Genomic DNA, 14,780 nt, shown 5'->3' on the forward strand with positions numbered 1-14,780 from the left:
ATAGCAGTTATTTTGAGTACTAATAAACATAAATAATTGATATTTATGTGGAAATAGTATATGTATGAACGAAGGAAAATTATTTAAAGCAGTGAATTGTTGATATATTGAAAGGAAAGTTATTTAAAGTAGAGAATACAGAGTATGTACTTTTAAAGCGCGTCAACTAACCTATGTAGGTTAGTGACTAGCTTTAAAAGTATTAAGTGTTTAAAGCGCGTCAATTGACGTATGTAGGTTAGTGACGCGCTTTAAAAGTATTTAACTGTTTAACTTATATAGGTTTAAAGTTCAAAGTATAAACCTTAATATCGTCGAAATGGTTATATTTATGAAAAAAATACAAGAAACCTTTTTTATAGATCGTTAAATTTTCTACAAAAATATGTATTGATTATTTTATAATTTTTTATAGTTGATATGATACGAAATTCATAAGAAGCAAAAACATGTTTTATAAAGTTTATCAAACTTTAACTTTGGATATCTTTTGAACGGTTGAATTTATGAAAAAATGATAAGAGATCTTTTTTGTAGAGCGGTAAATTTACTACAGAAAATCTATGTGGCGCAATGCTGTATTACTTGTTAGATAGTTTGTTAGATAGTTATAAATTTTTTTCTATTTTACTAAATAAAAAATAAAAAATCGCGATGAGCGATCTGTTAATATTAATATTAAGGGCTAAAATTTTAACATATCAATTATATTATATACTAAATTTTTACCTGAATATCTTCAGCATACATTCGCTTGTCAATATTAATCGATGAATTTAGATTATGAAAATCAGGATCAACATCTTCAGCAAATCGACCTCCCCACAGTTTATGACAAGACTTTGTATCATCACATGCAAAACAAAAAGTTAATTTACTTATAAATTATTTTTTTAATATTATACTTTTACTTTTTTTTTTAATAATAAGAGGCTTAAAATTATATTAAAAGGCGCGATAATGTCTCACGCTAAGTGCATAAATTAGCGACGTACAAACGACGAGACCTAACCCTGTATATGCAAATTGTCGAGTTGAGAGAGGGCCCGGTTACACCAATGTCGCATAATATTTAACCTTAGCTTAACTCATTCTTCGTCTCTTTCTAAGGGGACAGTTAGAAAGAGATGAAGAGTAAGTTAAGCTAAGGTTAAATAATTGTTCCAAAATCCTTATTAGGAAAGGTCTACATTGTTTGCGCCAGGTTGTCAAAAGACAAAAGGCGCTTATCCTCCCTCACCAGAGGGAAATTCCAAACCCCCCCCCCTGTAAAAACTGCATGCTTGAATGGAATTCTAGAAGAAGAGATATACATGGAAATTCTAGACGGAGTAGAAGTGAATAAAAACACCAAGAAGACCAAGGTATGTAAATTAAATAGAGCTTTGTATGGATTGAAGATAAGTCCAAAAAGATGGAATAAGAGATTTTCAGAAGAGGCTTAGAAACTTGGATTAGAAAATAACCTACCTGAGCCATGCCTATTCACGTGGAGGAAAGAAGGCAAAATAGTGGTCGTACTACTTTATGTAGACGATATGTTGGTTGCAAATAATGACCAGGAGAAATTAGAGGAAATTAAAAAGAAATTGAGTGGAACATTTGAGACGAAGGATCTTGGAGAACCCAAAAACTTTCTGAGAATAACAATAGAGCGAAACAAAGAAGAAAGATATATGAGCATTCATCAGACGCGATATACTGAGAGCATATTGGAAAAGTTTCATATGAATAAATGCAAGCCTTAGAGTATTCCTATGGTCACCAGAAAAGTGAGCAATAAATAACAACTGTGCTGCACAACGTAGAACTACGTCAACTGTCACTATTTCATGTTAAAGTATTCAGCTACGTCAGTTAACGTAGTCCTACGTCTACTTTAGTTCGCTGAATACTTTAACATGAAATAGTGACAGTTGACGTAGTTCTACATTGTGCGGCACAGTTGTTACTGTGCCCGTTTATTTTTTTTTCAATAGTAAAATAAATAAAACAATTTTTATTAATTCTATTATATTTTTCAGTTTTTTTCTACCCCTATATATATTTCATATATAATTCTTTAAAATTTGGTTAATCAGCTCTTGAGTTATAGAAATTTTGGTAAGTTTGGCTGTTTTTTTTAACAGAAATCGATAACCCCTTTTGAAGACCTTATAGACTTTAGAAAAAAAATAAGACTATATAAGCTATCAAATGACAACTTATTTATTACTCTACGATTATTATTTTTGAAAATATAACAAAAAACTACACAACCAGTTTAAAAAAAATCGGTATCAAAAAATTAACCCCACCACCGTCATTCCCGGAAAGTTCTACCCCTATTTCATATATAATTCTTTAAAATTCGGTCTATTAACGAATAAGTAGTTCACGGTCAGACAGACAAACAGACATATGACAGACATACAGACAGACATCAGGCTCTTATATTCAAGAAAATCGGTTATAAAAAACCACCAAAATAAATTGCAGGAACATTTAGCTCACATCGAAAGCTTTCAAAAACACTATAATAAAGTATATTTTCCTATAATACTTTTCGAGAAGAAGAAAACGTTGCAAAAGAAAACGTTACAAGAAAACGTTGCAGTCGTGCACCCGAAATTACCCCTCACTCTCCGGGAAAGACGTAGTTCTACGTCAAAACAAAAAGAGTAAATTAGAAGAAAGGAGTATTGGAGAAGAAATTAGAAGAGTACCTTATAAAAAAGCTATAGGAAGCTTAATGTATCTGGCAAATGCTACACGACCAGATATTGCTTTTGTAGTGAACTATTTAGCAAGAAGACAATTAGAACCCACGGAAGAAGACTGGCAAGATGTAAAAAACTATGAGGAAGCAATGTACAAGTTTCTACTTGCACATTTAAAAACTATGAGGAAGCAATGTGCAATAAGTTTCTACTTGCACACCTTTTTTATGAATAGAGTATCATTAAAGATAAATTGGTGTTGTATTTGGCTTGATATCTCAAAATTTGCGGAAATTAGAGTAATCACGTAGATATTTTTAAACAGAAATTGGTAACTTTTTTATTATTAGCAGTTTTTATTAATTCTATTATATTCTTCAATTTTTTTACCCCTATATATATTTTATATATATTTCTTTAAAATTTAATTAATCAGTTCTTGAGTTATAGAAATTTCAGTAAACTTGGCTTTTTTTTAACAAAATTGGTAACTAATCAACCAAATCCAGAACTAATCTTAACAAATCTTATATATATAAAACAAAGTCGGGTTAGTTACACCATTTATAACTCAAGAACGGCTGGACAGATTTTAATGATCTATTTGTTGGATTCGTCTCCGCCCCGAATAGCATACTAACTAAAAAAAATAAAAAATAAAAAAAAATAAAAAAAAATTAGAAAAATACCGGGGCCGGGGCGAAGCCCGGCGGGGCATGCTAGTTATATATAAAATAGGGGTAGAAAAGACTGAAGAATATAATAGACTTAATAAAAATTGTTAATAATAAAGAAGTTACCAATTTCTATTAAAAAGAAAACAGCCAAGTTCATTGAAACTTTTATAACTCAAGAATAGATTAATTAAATTTTAAAGAATTATATATGAAATATAGGGATAGGAAAAACTAAAAAATATAATAGAATTAGAAATAGATCAATATCTCAAATATTGAGAAAACTAGCGTAAAACACGCTTTTCTGAAAAATGAAAATCCCCTTAAAATCCATACCGGTCGACGGATTTTAATAAAATTAGAGGAAAACATACTTTCTATGATACTCTATTTGTGTGCAAAACTTCAACCCGGTATCTAAAAAATTGTAGAAGTAGATGCGTGTTCAAAAAATCCGTACACACACACACACGCGCGCGCGCGACACACGCATACGCATACGCACACATACATACTTTCGGACATTTTCTACTAATATGATTTCTCGACATTTTAGAACATTCTAAATCTATTTTCTTTAAAATCTCGAAAAAAATTGTTTTCACTATCACAAAGCTTTCTCTATGAGAAAGCAAAATGGCTAACGAATTATCGGAGCGTGAAAGAATCACTATCCTAATCATGCGCGGATGGGGTGATAATAAACGATCGTTCACTGATGTCGTTCGATTATTATTTTAACACGTGTCCGAATCGCCAAATTAGTAAATCTACTGTTTTGAAAACTGTATGACGTTTTCAAGAAACTGGTAGTGTAAAAAGTCGCTTTAGGTCTGACAGGCCATCGTCTGCAACTAATAACGACATCAAACAACTTGATGTTCTGCAGACTTTTATTGAAAATCCCCATACGTCTGTTAATAGAGCAGCTCAAGCTCTCACGACATTGCTCCCATGTCCGTACACAGAATTTTAAGAAAAAATAAATTACATCCATACAAACTGCAATACGTTCAAGAATTGCAAGACGGAGATGATGAGCGTCGTATACGCTTCTGTGCAAGAATGATGAACCTAATATAGATGCCTCGCCCAACTTTCTTTATCAAATTGATTTTACAGACGAGACAACCTTTACATTGACGGGAGAGGTTAATAATCAAAATTTTCGTCTCTGGTCAGATGAAAATCCGAATTGGGTGCGGAAAAGTCATCAATACCCACAAAAAATAAATGTATGGTGCGGCATGATAGATGCTTATGTGATAGGGCCATTTTTTTAAAGAAAAATCTCAATGCTTATAGGTACGAGAGATTACTTGTAGATGAAATAATTCCAGCCATACAAAATATTTTTCCAAATAACTTTGAGCAAATATGGTTTCAGCATGATGGAGTTGTGCCTCATTTTGGTGCAGGGCCACGTCGAATTTTAAATGAAGTTTTCCCGCAAAGGTGAATAGGAAGAAGGAACCAAAATGAGGGTGGGGAAAGTTGGCCACCTAGGTCACCAGATCTAACTCCTCTTGATTATTACTTTTGGGGCTATCTGAAGAATAAGGTTTACGAAACAAAACCTCAAAATACCCAAGACTTGATACCTACTGAATCAAAGCGTAGAGCTATTTCTGCGTTTTATCAAAGATTGGCATACTGTCAAGAAGTCAATGGAAACCACTTTCAGAATTTACTCTAAAACACTCAAACACACAAAAAATGTAAATTAAGGTTGTAAAATTTGTAATTTAGAAAAATGTAAATAATAATTACTTTTTTTATTTTTTTAATTGTAATAAAATTTGAGTTTAATTACAATTTCAAAATGTATTTGTAATTAAACGACTTTAATTACAATTCCGAAAAACATTTGTACTTAAAGTCAATTTAAATTAAAATTATGTAAAATAATTAGTAATTAAGAACTTTAGTCACAAAAGTATTGTTATTTACAACTCTGCTAGTGTAAATCCGACCGTGCAACCTCCACGCGGTACTTCTTGGGTAACGCTGATGCCGGCGGTATCGTAGCTTTCAAGCTCCACATAACTTGAAAAGTATTTAATAAAAAAATTCTTTATTATAGTGTTTTGAAAAGCTCTCGAGGTAAGCGATAAGAATATGCAATCAGAAATAGAGGTTTTTATTTAAAAATTTTAAAGTTATTTTTTTACCTGGCATTAACAAAGTTATTTGTAGTCAAATTAATATTACTATTTAATACGTTACTTGAAACCCTACAACTTTTGTCTGAAACATTTTTTTTCTAAAATGCGGAGTATTCGAAATATTTAGGGGTTGCCATATTTTTGGTGAAACCTATATATTATATTTATCAGCTATATTGCGTTTTTCTATGTTTTCTAATATTTCAAAATTTACATTATCAATGTTCTCTAAACCCCTTTGCTCACCCTTAATTAATTCTTTTAAAGTGTTCCACATCTTTGTAGATCACTCTTATTATTATTTATCATATTCTTATAATATTCCTTTTCTTTTGCCCTGATAAGTTTAACTACTGCATTTCTTTCATTCTTGAAATATTCCCAGTCCTGTTCCTTACCTGTACTTATTACTCTACTGTGAGCCTCATCCCTTCTAACTGCTGCCATTCTTATTTTATCTGAATACCACTTTTTCCTTTTCCATACTTTCGGAATTTTAAACTTCTTTTTAGGTGCTACAGTATCCAATACACTTACTATACTATTAACAAATCTCTCCGCCCTTATACTTATATCTAGCTCTTGACCTTGCTCAGTTCTTTCTTCCATTATTCTAAGAAAATCATCTACATTAAATTTACTATAGTCCCTGCCTTTAAATTCTTTACATTTATTTCTCTTTTTATTTATATTAAATTCTACTTTTTTAGCCATGAATGGTCCGTTATTTTAGGTTTCTCATTTACCTATACCTTTACTTCCTTATTCGAAAAAATTAAATCTATCATCATTTGACTATCTTTTGTAACTCTCATTGGACAATCAACATGTCAGAATGTGCTGGATTGATATAATGTGTCAAAGATAAACTCGATGAGATTAAATAAAACTGAATCTTTATTACAACTGTGATCGCTAGTACACAAGTCTTTCTTCTGGAAGCGATAAGCGAAAGATGTGGCGCGGTGAGTTGCGGTAAGGAGGAGATCTGTGAATATACCGGGTGTCTAAGACCACCCGCCACTTCTTTTCTTTCAAAAACTAAGCATTTTAGAGAAAAACGTTCCAGACAAAAATTGTATGGTTTTGAGAGGAACATAAGATGGTGTCATTGATTTGACCTTGGGTGGCATCGTTAAGGACAGGTCAAAAACACCTTCAGTTTCTTAAATGGAACCCCCTATTTTTTATTGCATATTCTTATAGCTTATGTCGAGAGCTTTCCAAAACACTATAATTAAGTATTTTTTCATTAAGTACTTTTCGAGTTATAAGGCTTGAAAGTTACAGTATGTGACATAATATTTTGTTAAGTAATTATAATTCAAATTCCTTACTTTTTATTTTTGCAAACAATACGAATCAATTAATGTAAAGAAAACACAATTTTCTTAAAGAAAAACTTATTGTGTAACTGTTTATTGCATATTCATTATTTTCTTAGTTTCTCACGATTCGGGGTGCTTGATTTGCGTGAGTCTCCTTCAATCACGCAATAAAAAATCGGTACTTTTCTTTCATGGTATACGCTAAATTTAAGTTTTTGTCGTAAGTAATTCAATATGTACTTGGTGAATAGACATTCTGTAAGAATGAAACTTAATGCATGAATATGAATGCCTACAGAAATTACACAGCGCGCAATAGTTTATTCCAGGTATTTTAGACATTGTTCTTAACAACGGTACAAGAATTAAACTCATTATAAATGGCATTAAAATTGTTCTTCAGCTTTGTAGATTAGTGCGCTATCTACTGTGCCACATTACGCTCTACACACAAATTTTTCTTTAAGAAAATTTTGTTTTTTTACATTAATTGATTTATATTGTTTGCAAAAATAAAAAGTAAAGAATTTGAATTATAAATACTTAACAAAATATTATGTCACAATACTGTAACTTTCAAGCTTTATAACTCGAAAAGTACTTAATGAAAAAATACTTAATTATAGTGTTTTAGAAAGCTCTCGACATAAGCTATAGGAATATGCAATAAAAAATAGGGGGTTCCATTTAAGAAACTGAAGGTGTCCTTGACCTGTCCTTAACGATGCCACCCAAGGTCAAATCAATGACACCATCTTATGTTCCTTTCAAAACCATACAATTTTTGTCTGGAACGTTTTTCTCTAAAATGCTTAGTTTTTGAAAGAAAAGGGGTGGGCGGGTGGTTTCAAACACCCGTATAATAACTAGAGCTGAAACATAGCAAAATAACTAAGTCGATAATCTACCAATAGAAATAAACCTTTACCCTAGTAACTTTGTCTGAAATCATTATAACTATAATAAACCTGAGATAAGTATAAATTTGAATGTATACGTTAATTTTTCAACACTCCTCATTCAAATTTCCATTAAACCGCAATACTTTCGTAATTTTATGATTCGACTAGCTGGTAACGGTTTCGTTAATAAATCAGCAACCATATCTTCTGTTGGACAGTAGATACATTTAACCGTCCCCTTGTCAACGTGGTCCTTGACGAAATAAGCATGCACATCAATGTACTTGGAACGATTTGACAACTTCTCTTCTTTGATCAATTTCAAGCAGCTCTGATTATCTTCGTAGATCGTAGTTGAGTCCTTTTCCGGCTGTTTGAAGTCCCTCAGTAGACGACGAATCCATAGTGCTTCACTGCTTGCCTCAGATAGTGCTATATACTCAGCTTCCATAGACAATTTAGCAACACAAGTTTGTCTCTTGCTACACCAGCTGATTATACCATCAAAATACTTAAAAACGTAGCCGGTAGTTGACATGCGTTGATGTAATGCAATGTCTTCTGCCCAATTTGCATCAGCATAACCGATGAGACCAGTTTTACCGTTGATACCGCTAAGCATAAGTGACAGATCTGCTGTATTCTTGAGATATCAAAGGATACGTTTTAGTTCATTCCAGTCTTCTTGTGTTGGTTTTGTTACCTTCTGTGCCAAGATTGTTACACTTGCTGAGATGTCTGGTCTTGTATTCACAGCGATGTAAAGTAAACAACCAACTAATTTACGATAGTTTTCGTTATCCATTAACTCAACAACTCGGAATTTCCTTTGCCGTATGACACGTTGATTGGAACATTCGAGGTTTTCGCTTCCACCATACCAAAATCCTTAATAATCTTCATGATGTATTGTTTTTGGTTAAGTGCAAAGTTTCCGTTGAGATCGCGTTTGATTTGCAAACCGAGATCGTTTTGAATATCTCCAAGATTCTTGATTTTAAATTCTGCACTCAAAACTTGCTCGCATTCTGTTAACATATTGTCGTCTTCGCTGGCCACTATTACATCGTCGACATAGATTAATAACAGAATTTACCATCTTTCTCTAATATGTATAGGTATGGATCATTATAACCTGCATCAGTAAGAACTTGATAAATTGTCTTGTTCCACACCCTGGCCGATTGCTTTAAACCGTATATACTTCTCCTCAAGAGACAAACTAGATGTTATTTTCCTTCTTCAGTGAAGCCGGGAGGTTGTTTCATATAGATCGTTTCGTCCAATTTTCCATTTAGAAACGCTGTCTTCGCATCGAGATGGATAACTTTCATTTGCTTTCTGGCCGCAATAGTAAGTAAGATCTTGTATGTTGCGTGTTTTACTACTGGAGCAAACACTTCATTATACTCAATTCCATATTTTTGGGAGAAGCCCTGTGCAACCAATCGTGTCTTGAATACTTTATTCTTTCCATGGGATTTTATTTTATATACCCATTTACAACCAATTGCACGTCGATCTTTCGGCAACTCCACGAGTTCCCACGTCTTGTTTTCTTTTGAAGTGACTTAATTTCGTCTTTTATTGCCTGAATCCATTCATTTTTGTGTTCGGAATGGATTGCTTGATTGTATGTCTTTGACTCGACTAATTCTTCCTTAATGACGTTAATTTCTTCAATGTAACGAAGTGGTGGTACGCCAAAATTCGATCTTGTGGATCGACGAATATTACCTTCATCGTTAACGTGAGCATCTTCAAGATCGTTTTCTTCTATCCAATTTTCTTCATCAGCGTGTAGAATTCATCTTCAGGTAGATGCATAATTGTGACTTCGCTCTCCTCCTTAAACTCATCTTGATGAATCTTCCAATCGCTGTCCTTGTAGACAAATTTAGCATCTCGACTTATGATTACTTTTCCATTCGATGGAACATAACACCTATACGCTTTTGAGATTGCATCGTAGCCAACAAAAATTGCCTCAGTTGCCTTTGAATCAAGTTTCTTCCGCTTTTCGTATTACGACCGCTTTGCCCCAAAACTTGTTCTCAAGCCTAGTTTCCAATATTATGCACCTTGCCATCTCGATGAGCGTCCGATTTTTACGCTCGACAACACCATTTTGTTGTGGACTATATGGCGCCGTCCGTTGATATCGAATGCCTTCTCGATCCAAGAACTTGATGAATTCGACACTCATGTATTCTCCTCCTTTATCTGTGCGGATCATCTTCGGTTTACGATTGAACATTGTCTTGCACATCTCCACAAATTCTCTAAATTTACCAAAAACTTCCAATTTCTCTTTAATCAGGTAAATGGCAGTAAACTTAGAATAGTCATCTATAAAGGTGAGACCGTACCTTTTACCAGATGGTGTCGCTGTTTGCATCGGACCGCAGACATCCGAATAGATCAAGTCCAGCTTTTCTTTCGCTCGATTATTCGAATTCGGAAACTTCATCCTGCTCATCTTATCTTGAAGACATATTTCGCAGTTTAAGATGTTGTTACAATCCTTGCTGTATTCGTCAAAATAAACACCATCGACGAGATCGCTTGATGGCAATGTCTTCATTACCTGGATGTCTCTATGACCGAGAATACTATGCCATTTATGAACGCAATTCTTCATTGGTTCCGGATCTGGATTTCCTATTGCACATATCATATTTGGTGTCTTCAGTTTGTACAGATTTCCACAGGGTTCGTCCAATGCAACTTGCATTCCATCATGGGCACGAACAATATTGCACTCTTCATTGTCGAAAGTCACAGTATATTCCATTTTGGTCAAACGTCGTACAGAAATAAAATTTCCTTGTATTTGTGGCACATACAGAACATTTGCAATCGAAACTGCTGTAATGTCACCTAATTTATTTATGAATTTCGCATTAACTGTTACTTTGCCGATTGCAGTTACTTTATGACCGTTTGCTACGTAGATACTTTCAACATGCTTCTTCATGTCGGTGAAAATCTCACGCTTACTCACCATGTGATTAGTTGCTCCACTATCGACTAACCAACCGTCGTTCTTTAGCATCATTGCTGCGAATAAATGTTGAACAGCACCGCTAGCTTCTGCTGAATTTACCTGCTGCTGAGTCTTATCTTGTTGATCTTGATTCTTCTTCTCTTTATGCGCAAGTAACTTACGACAATCCTTTTTCCAATGCCCTTTACGTTTACAGAAAAGACATTTTGATTTACTCATGTCAACTGCTTCTCTTTTTGCATTTGATGACCCACTTTTGGCTAACGAGCTAATTCTTAATACGGCTCCAGTATTATCGCGACTTCGTTCGAGACGTTTTCGATATTCCGCAATCAACACTCGATGTTAATTCATCTTTGCGATTCTCCAACGTTGTAACCAATACGTCATAGTTTTCCGGTAATGAACTGAGAATTGTGACATACAAAATAAATTCCGGCTTTAAATCATCTCTAAAGGCTATAAAACGTTGAAATAATTCCGTCATTTTGGTTACGTGCGCTTCGACATTACCGCCTTCTTCTAATCGTGTTGTCATGAGCTGTCGCAAAATGCTCACTTTGTTGTTTGGCGTGTCCCTTTCATTGAAATCTTTTAAATTATTCCATGCACTTTTCGCTGTCTCACAATGCCTAATGTGTTGAATTCTCTCTGGTCGTCTTCTATATTTAATGCAATAGTAGTGTGTGCCCTTTCGTCTTTTTGTGTCCAGTCATCTGTAATCGGATTTGGCGGATCCGTTGTAACTGCTGTCCAGACGCCCTTTTCAATCAATAACATTTTCATCTTATATCGCTAGTTGAAGTAATTTCCATTGTTCAGTTTCGTTATAATGTACTTCGATTCCGAACTCATTGTCTTTATCTTTATGCGATCGCGTACGTTTCAGAGATTAGTTTACGTTATTCACTTGAACTCCTTTAGTCTTCGAAGCAATATTATCGATGGGTCTGGGCCCATAACCTGTCAGAATCTGCTGGATTAATATAATGTGTCAAAGATAAACTCGATGAGATTAAATGAAACTGAATCTTTATTACAACTGTGATCGCTAGTACACAAGTCTTTCTTCTGGAAGCGATAAGCGAAAGATGTGGCGCGGTGAGTCGCGGTAAAGAGGAGATCTGTGAATATATAATATAATAACTAAGAAAAGCTTAACACAGGACTTACATGCCGTCACCTCAGTTTTTATAGACTTCTTACATGCCGAGCATCGATACTCGGCATATTCCTCGTTCATTCCGTTAATATCGGCAGAGACAGTTATTGTCTCGTCACTTTCACACGTCACTTTCACACGTCAGCGTTTTGTGTTTGCCGCCGATGTCTACTTGTCTACCTATCGTACGAGGCTTTGATAACCCCTATACGAAATGCAGTGCCTATGTATCAGCATATTCCGGCTCGATAACATTTATGGCTAATCCCGGTTTATGCAACTATTCTTTACACAACTTTTTAACACTCTCCCTCACTTCTAAATCACTCAGAAATTACCACTTTTACGGAGCGATGTTTCACACATCTGCTTCTGCTGAGAAAGAGAGAGAGAGAGAGAGAGAGAGAGAGAGAGAGAGAGAGAGAGAGAGAGAGAGAGAGAGAGAGCAAGATATTATAATAGAGATGGGCAGGGCATAGAGGCTTTGCAGGCATTAAGAGAAGATATGGATTTAAAGGCGGAGTTTAAAAATAAAGACTGGAAGTGCAAAGGCAAATAGAATAAAGCATGATAAGGAAAGCTAAATATGACAAGAAATATAAGGAATTGGAAAGAAGTTTAGAAGGACTCAAATATTTGAGGATGTTACACATGGAGAAAGGCAATTCAGGGGATCGTGTAAGGGCACTATTGAGAGTAAGATGCGAAAATATGAAGGATAGGAATAATTATTGGTTAGAGAAGGAGGAGACAGTGTGTGTTTTGCGGTCAAGGCGAAGACAGTATAAGTCATTATGTAAAAGACTATGATACGACCAAAGATTGGTTTAAGATTTTGGTAAGAATTATGTAGAAACAATTAATAAAGATATGGAATGACGTGTTAGATAGTACAAAAAGTGGGATACACTGAGAAAGCTCTGGAAAGAGAAGGAGAAAATAAAGGAAAAAAGAGTTAGATAAGGATAGGTACAGCTTAGAAGAATGATTGTGAGCGTGAAATGTATGGGTGTGTTAACCAAACGGTATACTTCTAAAAGTAATAACATAGATGGCACACTTGGGTGAGGCTAACTCGCCGTTTTCTTTTTATCATAACTTTTGATCAACTGCACATTTTAGGGCAAATTTTTTTCAATCGACAGTTTAGAATCTCATCCACGTTAGAAAGCAAAAAAAGCTTTTTGCACAGGAGCTATTTACAAAATATCAAAACGAAATTTTTTTTATTGAATAAAATTGAGGTTTTTAGTTATTTAATCATATTTTTCTAAAATTTTCTATAAAATATATATTTCTACAAAAGAAATTGCAATTCAATAATCAGAATGCATGTATTTTGCGAGCTCATAAATTAGTAAACAATATTTAGTCGCAAAATAATTAATTTTATTCATTTTAAGTACAGTTCTCTCTTGAGCCAGGAAGATGTGGGGTGGTTTTCTTGCAAAGGGGTTGTAGCTCAATAATCGAAATACACGCATTTTAAGAGTTTATTCTTAGAATTTATACGCTATACAAATTATATCCGCGATACGATATATTTTAATTTTTCTCAACATATTTCTCTTGAGTTGCATCAATTAAAGAGTGTTGTTTGGGGATTAAGGAGGTGAGCTAAAAAATCGAAACTATATCACTTTGAAAGCTCATAAATAACTCCTAATTCTGCTGCAAAGATCGATTCAATATCTCTATTTTTAAGTAGTCAACGTTGACTCAGCCCCCCCCCCACAAAAAATATTAAATTCCTGCCCAGTGTGACGAACTCAAAATTGTTAATTTGCGGGATATAAAAGCTCATAAATAGCTTGTAATTTTGCGTTATTTGTTTTTTTAATTTCTGCAAGGTGGGGGGGGCAGCTCAACAGGAGTCTTGAAAATTTTATTTTAATGAAAAGCTTATTTTTATACAATTGCGCGTTGCAATCGGCACATTCTTCCACTAATATTAATGCAATTATGCCTTTTTTACATTAAATTATTTAATTTATTTATTTTATCATATCTGCGTATAAAAATATTAAAAGACAACGAAAAATTAACATTTTATGAGACATTTTATATTTTATGTCAAAATATTTTTTCTTTAAGAAAATTATGTTTTTTTTACATTAATTGATTCGTATTGTTTGCAAAAATAAAAAGTAAAGAATTTGAATTATAAATACTTAACAAAATATTGTCACAATACTGTAACTTTCAAGTCTTGTAACTCGAAAAGTACTTAATGAAAAAATACTTAGTTATAGTGTTTTGGAAAGCTCTCGACGATAAGCTATAAGAATATGCAATAAAAAATAAAGGGTTCCACTTAAGAAACTGAAGGTAACCTTGACCTGACCTTAACGATGCCACCCAAGGTCAAACCAATGACACCATCTTATAACTCCCCTCAAAACCATACAATTTTTGTCTAAAACGTTTTTCTTTAAAATGCTTAGTTTTTGAAAGAAAAGGGGTGTACGGGTGGTCTCAAACACCCGGTATATTCATTGTTTGCCTTGCTTTAGTATCTTTATCCATAAAGTAATAAGATAAGTTAATTGTCCTAAAGAAAACTTATAGTTATATTTTTATAAAATATGGAACTGTACTACTCAATTGCATCGTTTTTAAATAATTTTATTGCATCTTTTTTATATTCAATTTTCCCTATTCTTTAAATGCACGAAGGTAAATAGAGGTAGATTGCAGGTAGATAGAGATAATAACTTACTCGGTGCATTTATAAATGTTCGCATATGTTTCGCATGCATTATTTGATGGAATAGCAAATGTAGATAATTTTAACACGATAATATAAAAATACAACTGGAGTTTATCGTCTGTTTACATAT

The 14,780-nt window shown here is 33.6% G+C and overlaps 1 protein-coding gene and 1 pseudogene across 10 annotated transcripts in view; one reads left to right on the forward strand and one right to left on the reverse strand.

The window, feature by feature from the left end:
• Positions 1–14,780, reverse strand: part of Argl (Argininosuccinate lyase) — a 70,281-nt gene that overhangs the window by 55,283 nt on the left and 218 nt on the right. For 7 of the 10 annotated variants that reach the window (XR_013258935.1, XR_013258934.1, XM_077419289.1 and 4 more), the window contains exon 2: positions 730–840. The exons of 2 other annotated variants lie outside the window; for them this stretch is intronic. Coding sequence is in view for 6 of the 8 variants with exons in the window: in XM_077419289.1 (XP_077275415.1) it covers positions 730–840 (111 nt within the window). In the remaining 2 variants the exon portion in view is untranslated. Of the gene's footprint in view, positions 1–729; positions 841–11,951; positions 11,972–14,780 lie in introns of those variants that run through there. One more of the 10 variants, XM_077419285.1, reaches the window with a different exon arrangement.
• On the forward strand, positions 848–4,744 carry LOC143904532 (uncharacterized; annotated as a pseudogene).

This window comes from Temnothorax americanus, unplaced genomic scaffold, assembly GCF_048541705.1.
Source record: "Temnothorax americanus isolate GAGA-0224 unplaced genomic scaffold, ASM4854170v1 Scaffold53, whole genome shotgun sequence".
Taxonomy (NCBI): Eukaryota; Metazoa; Arthropoda; class Insecta; order Hymenoptera; family Formicidae; genus Temnothorax; species Temnothorax americanus.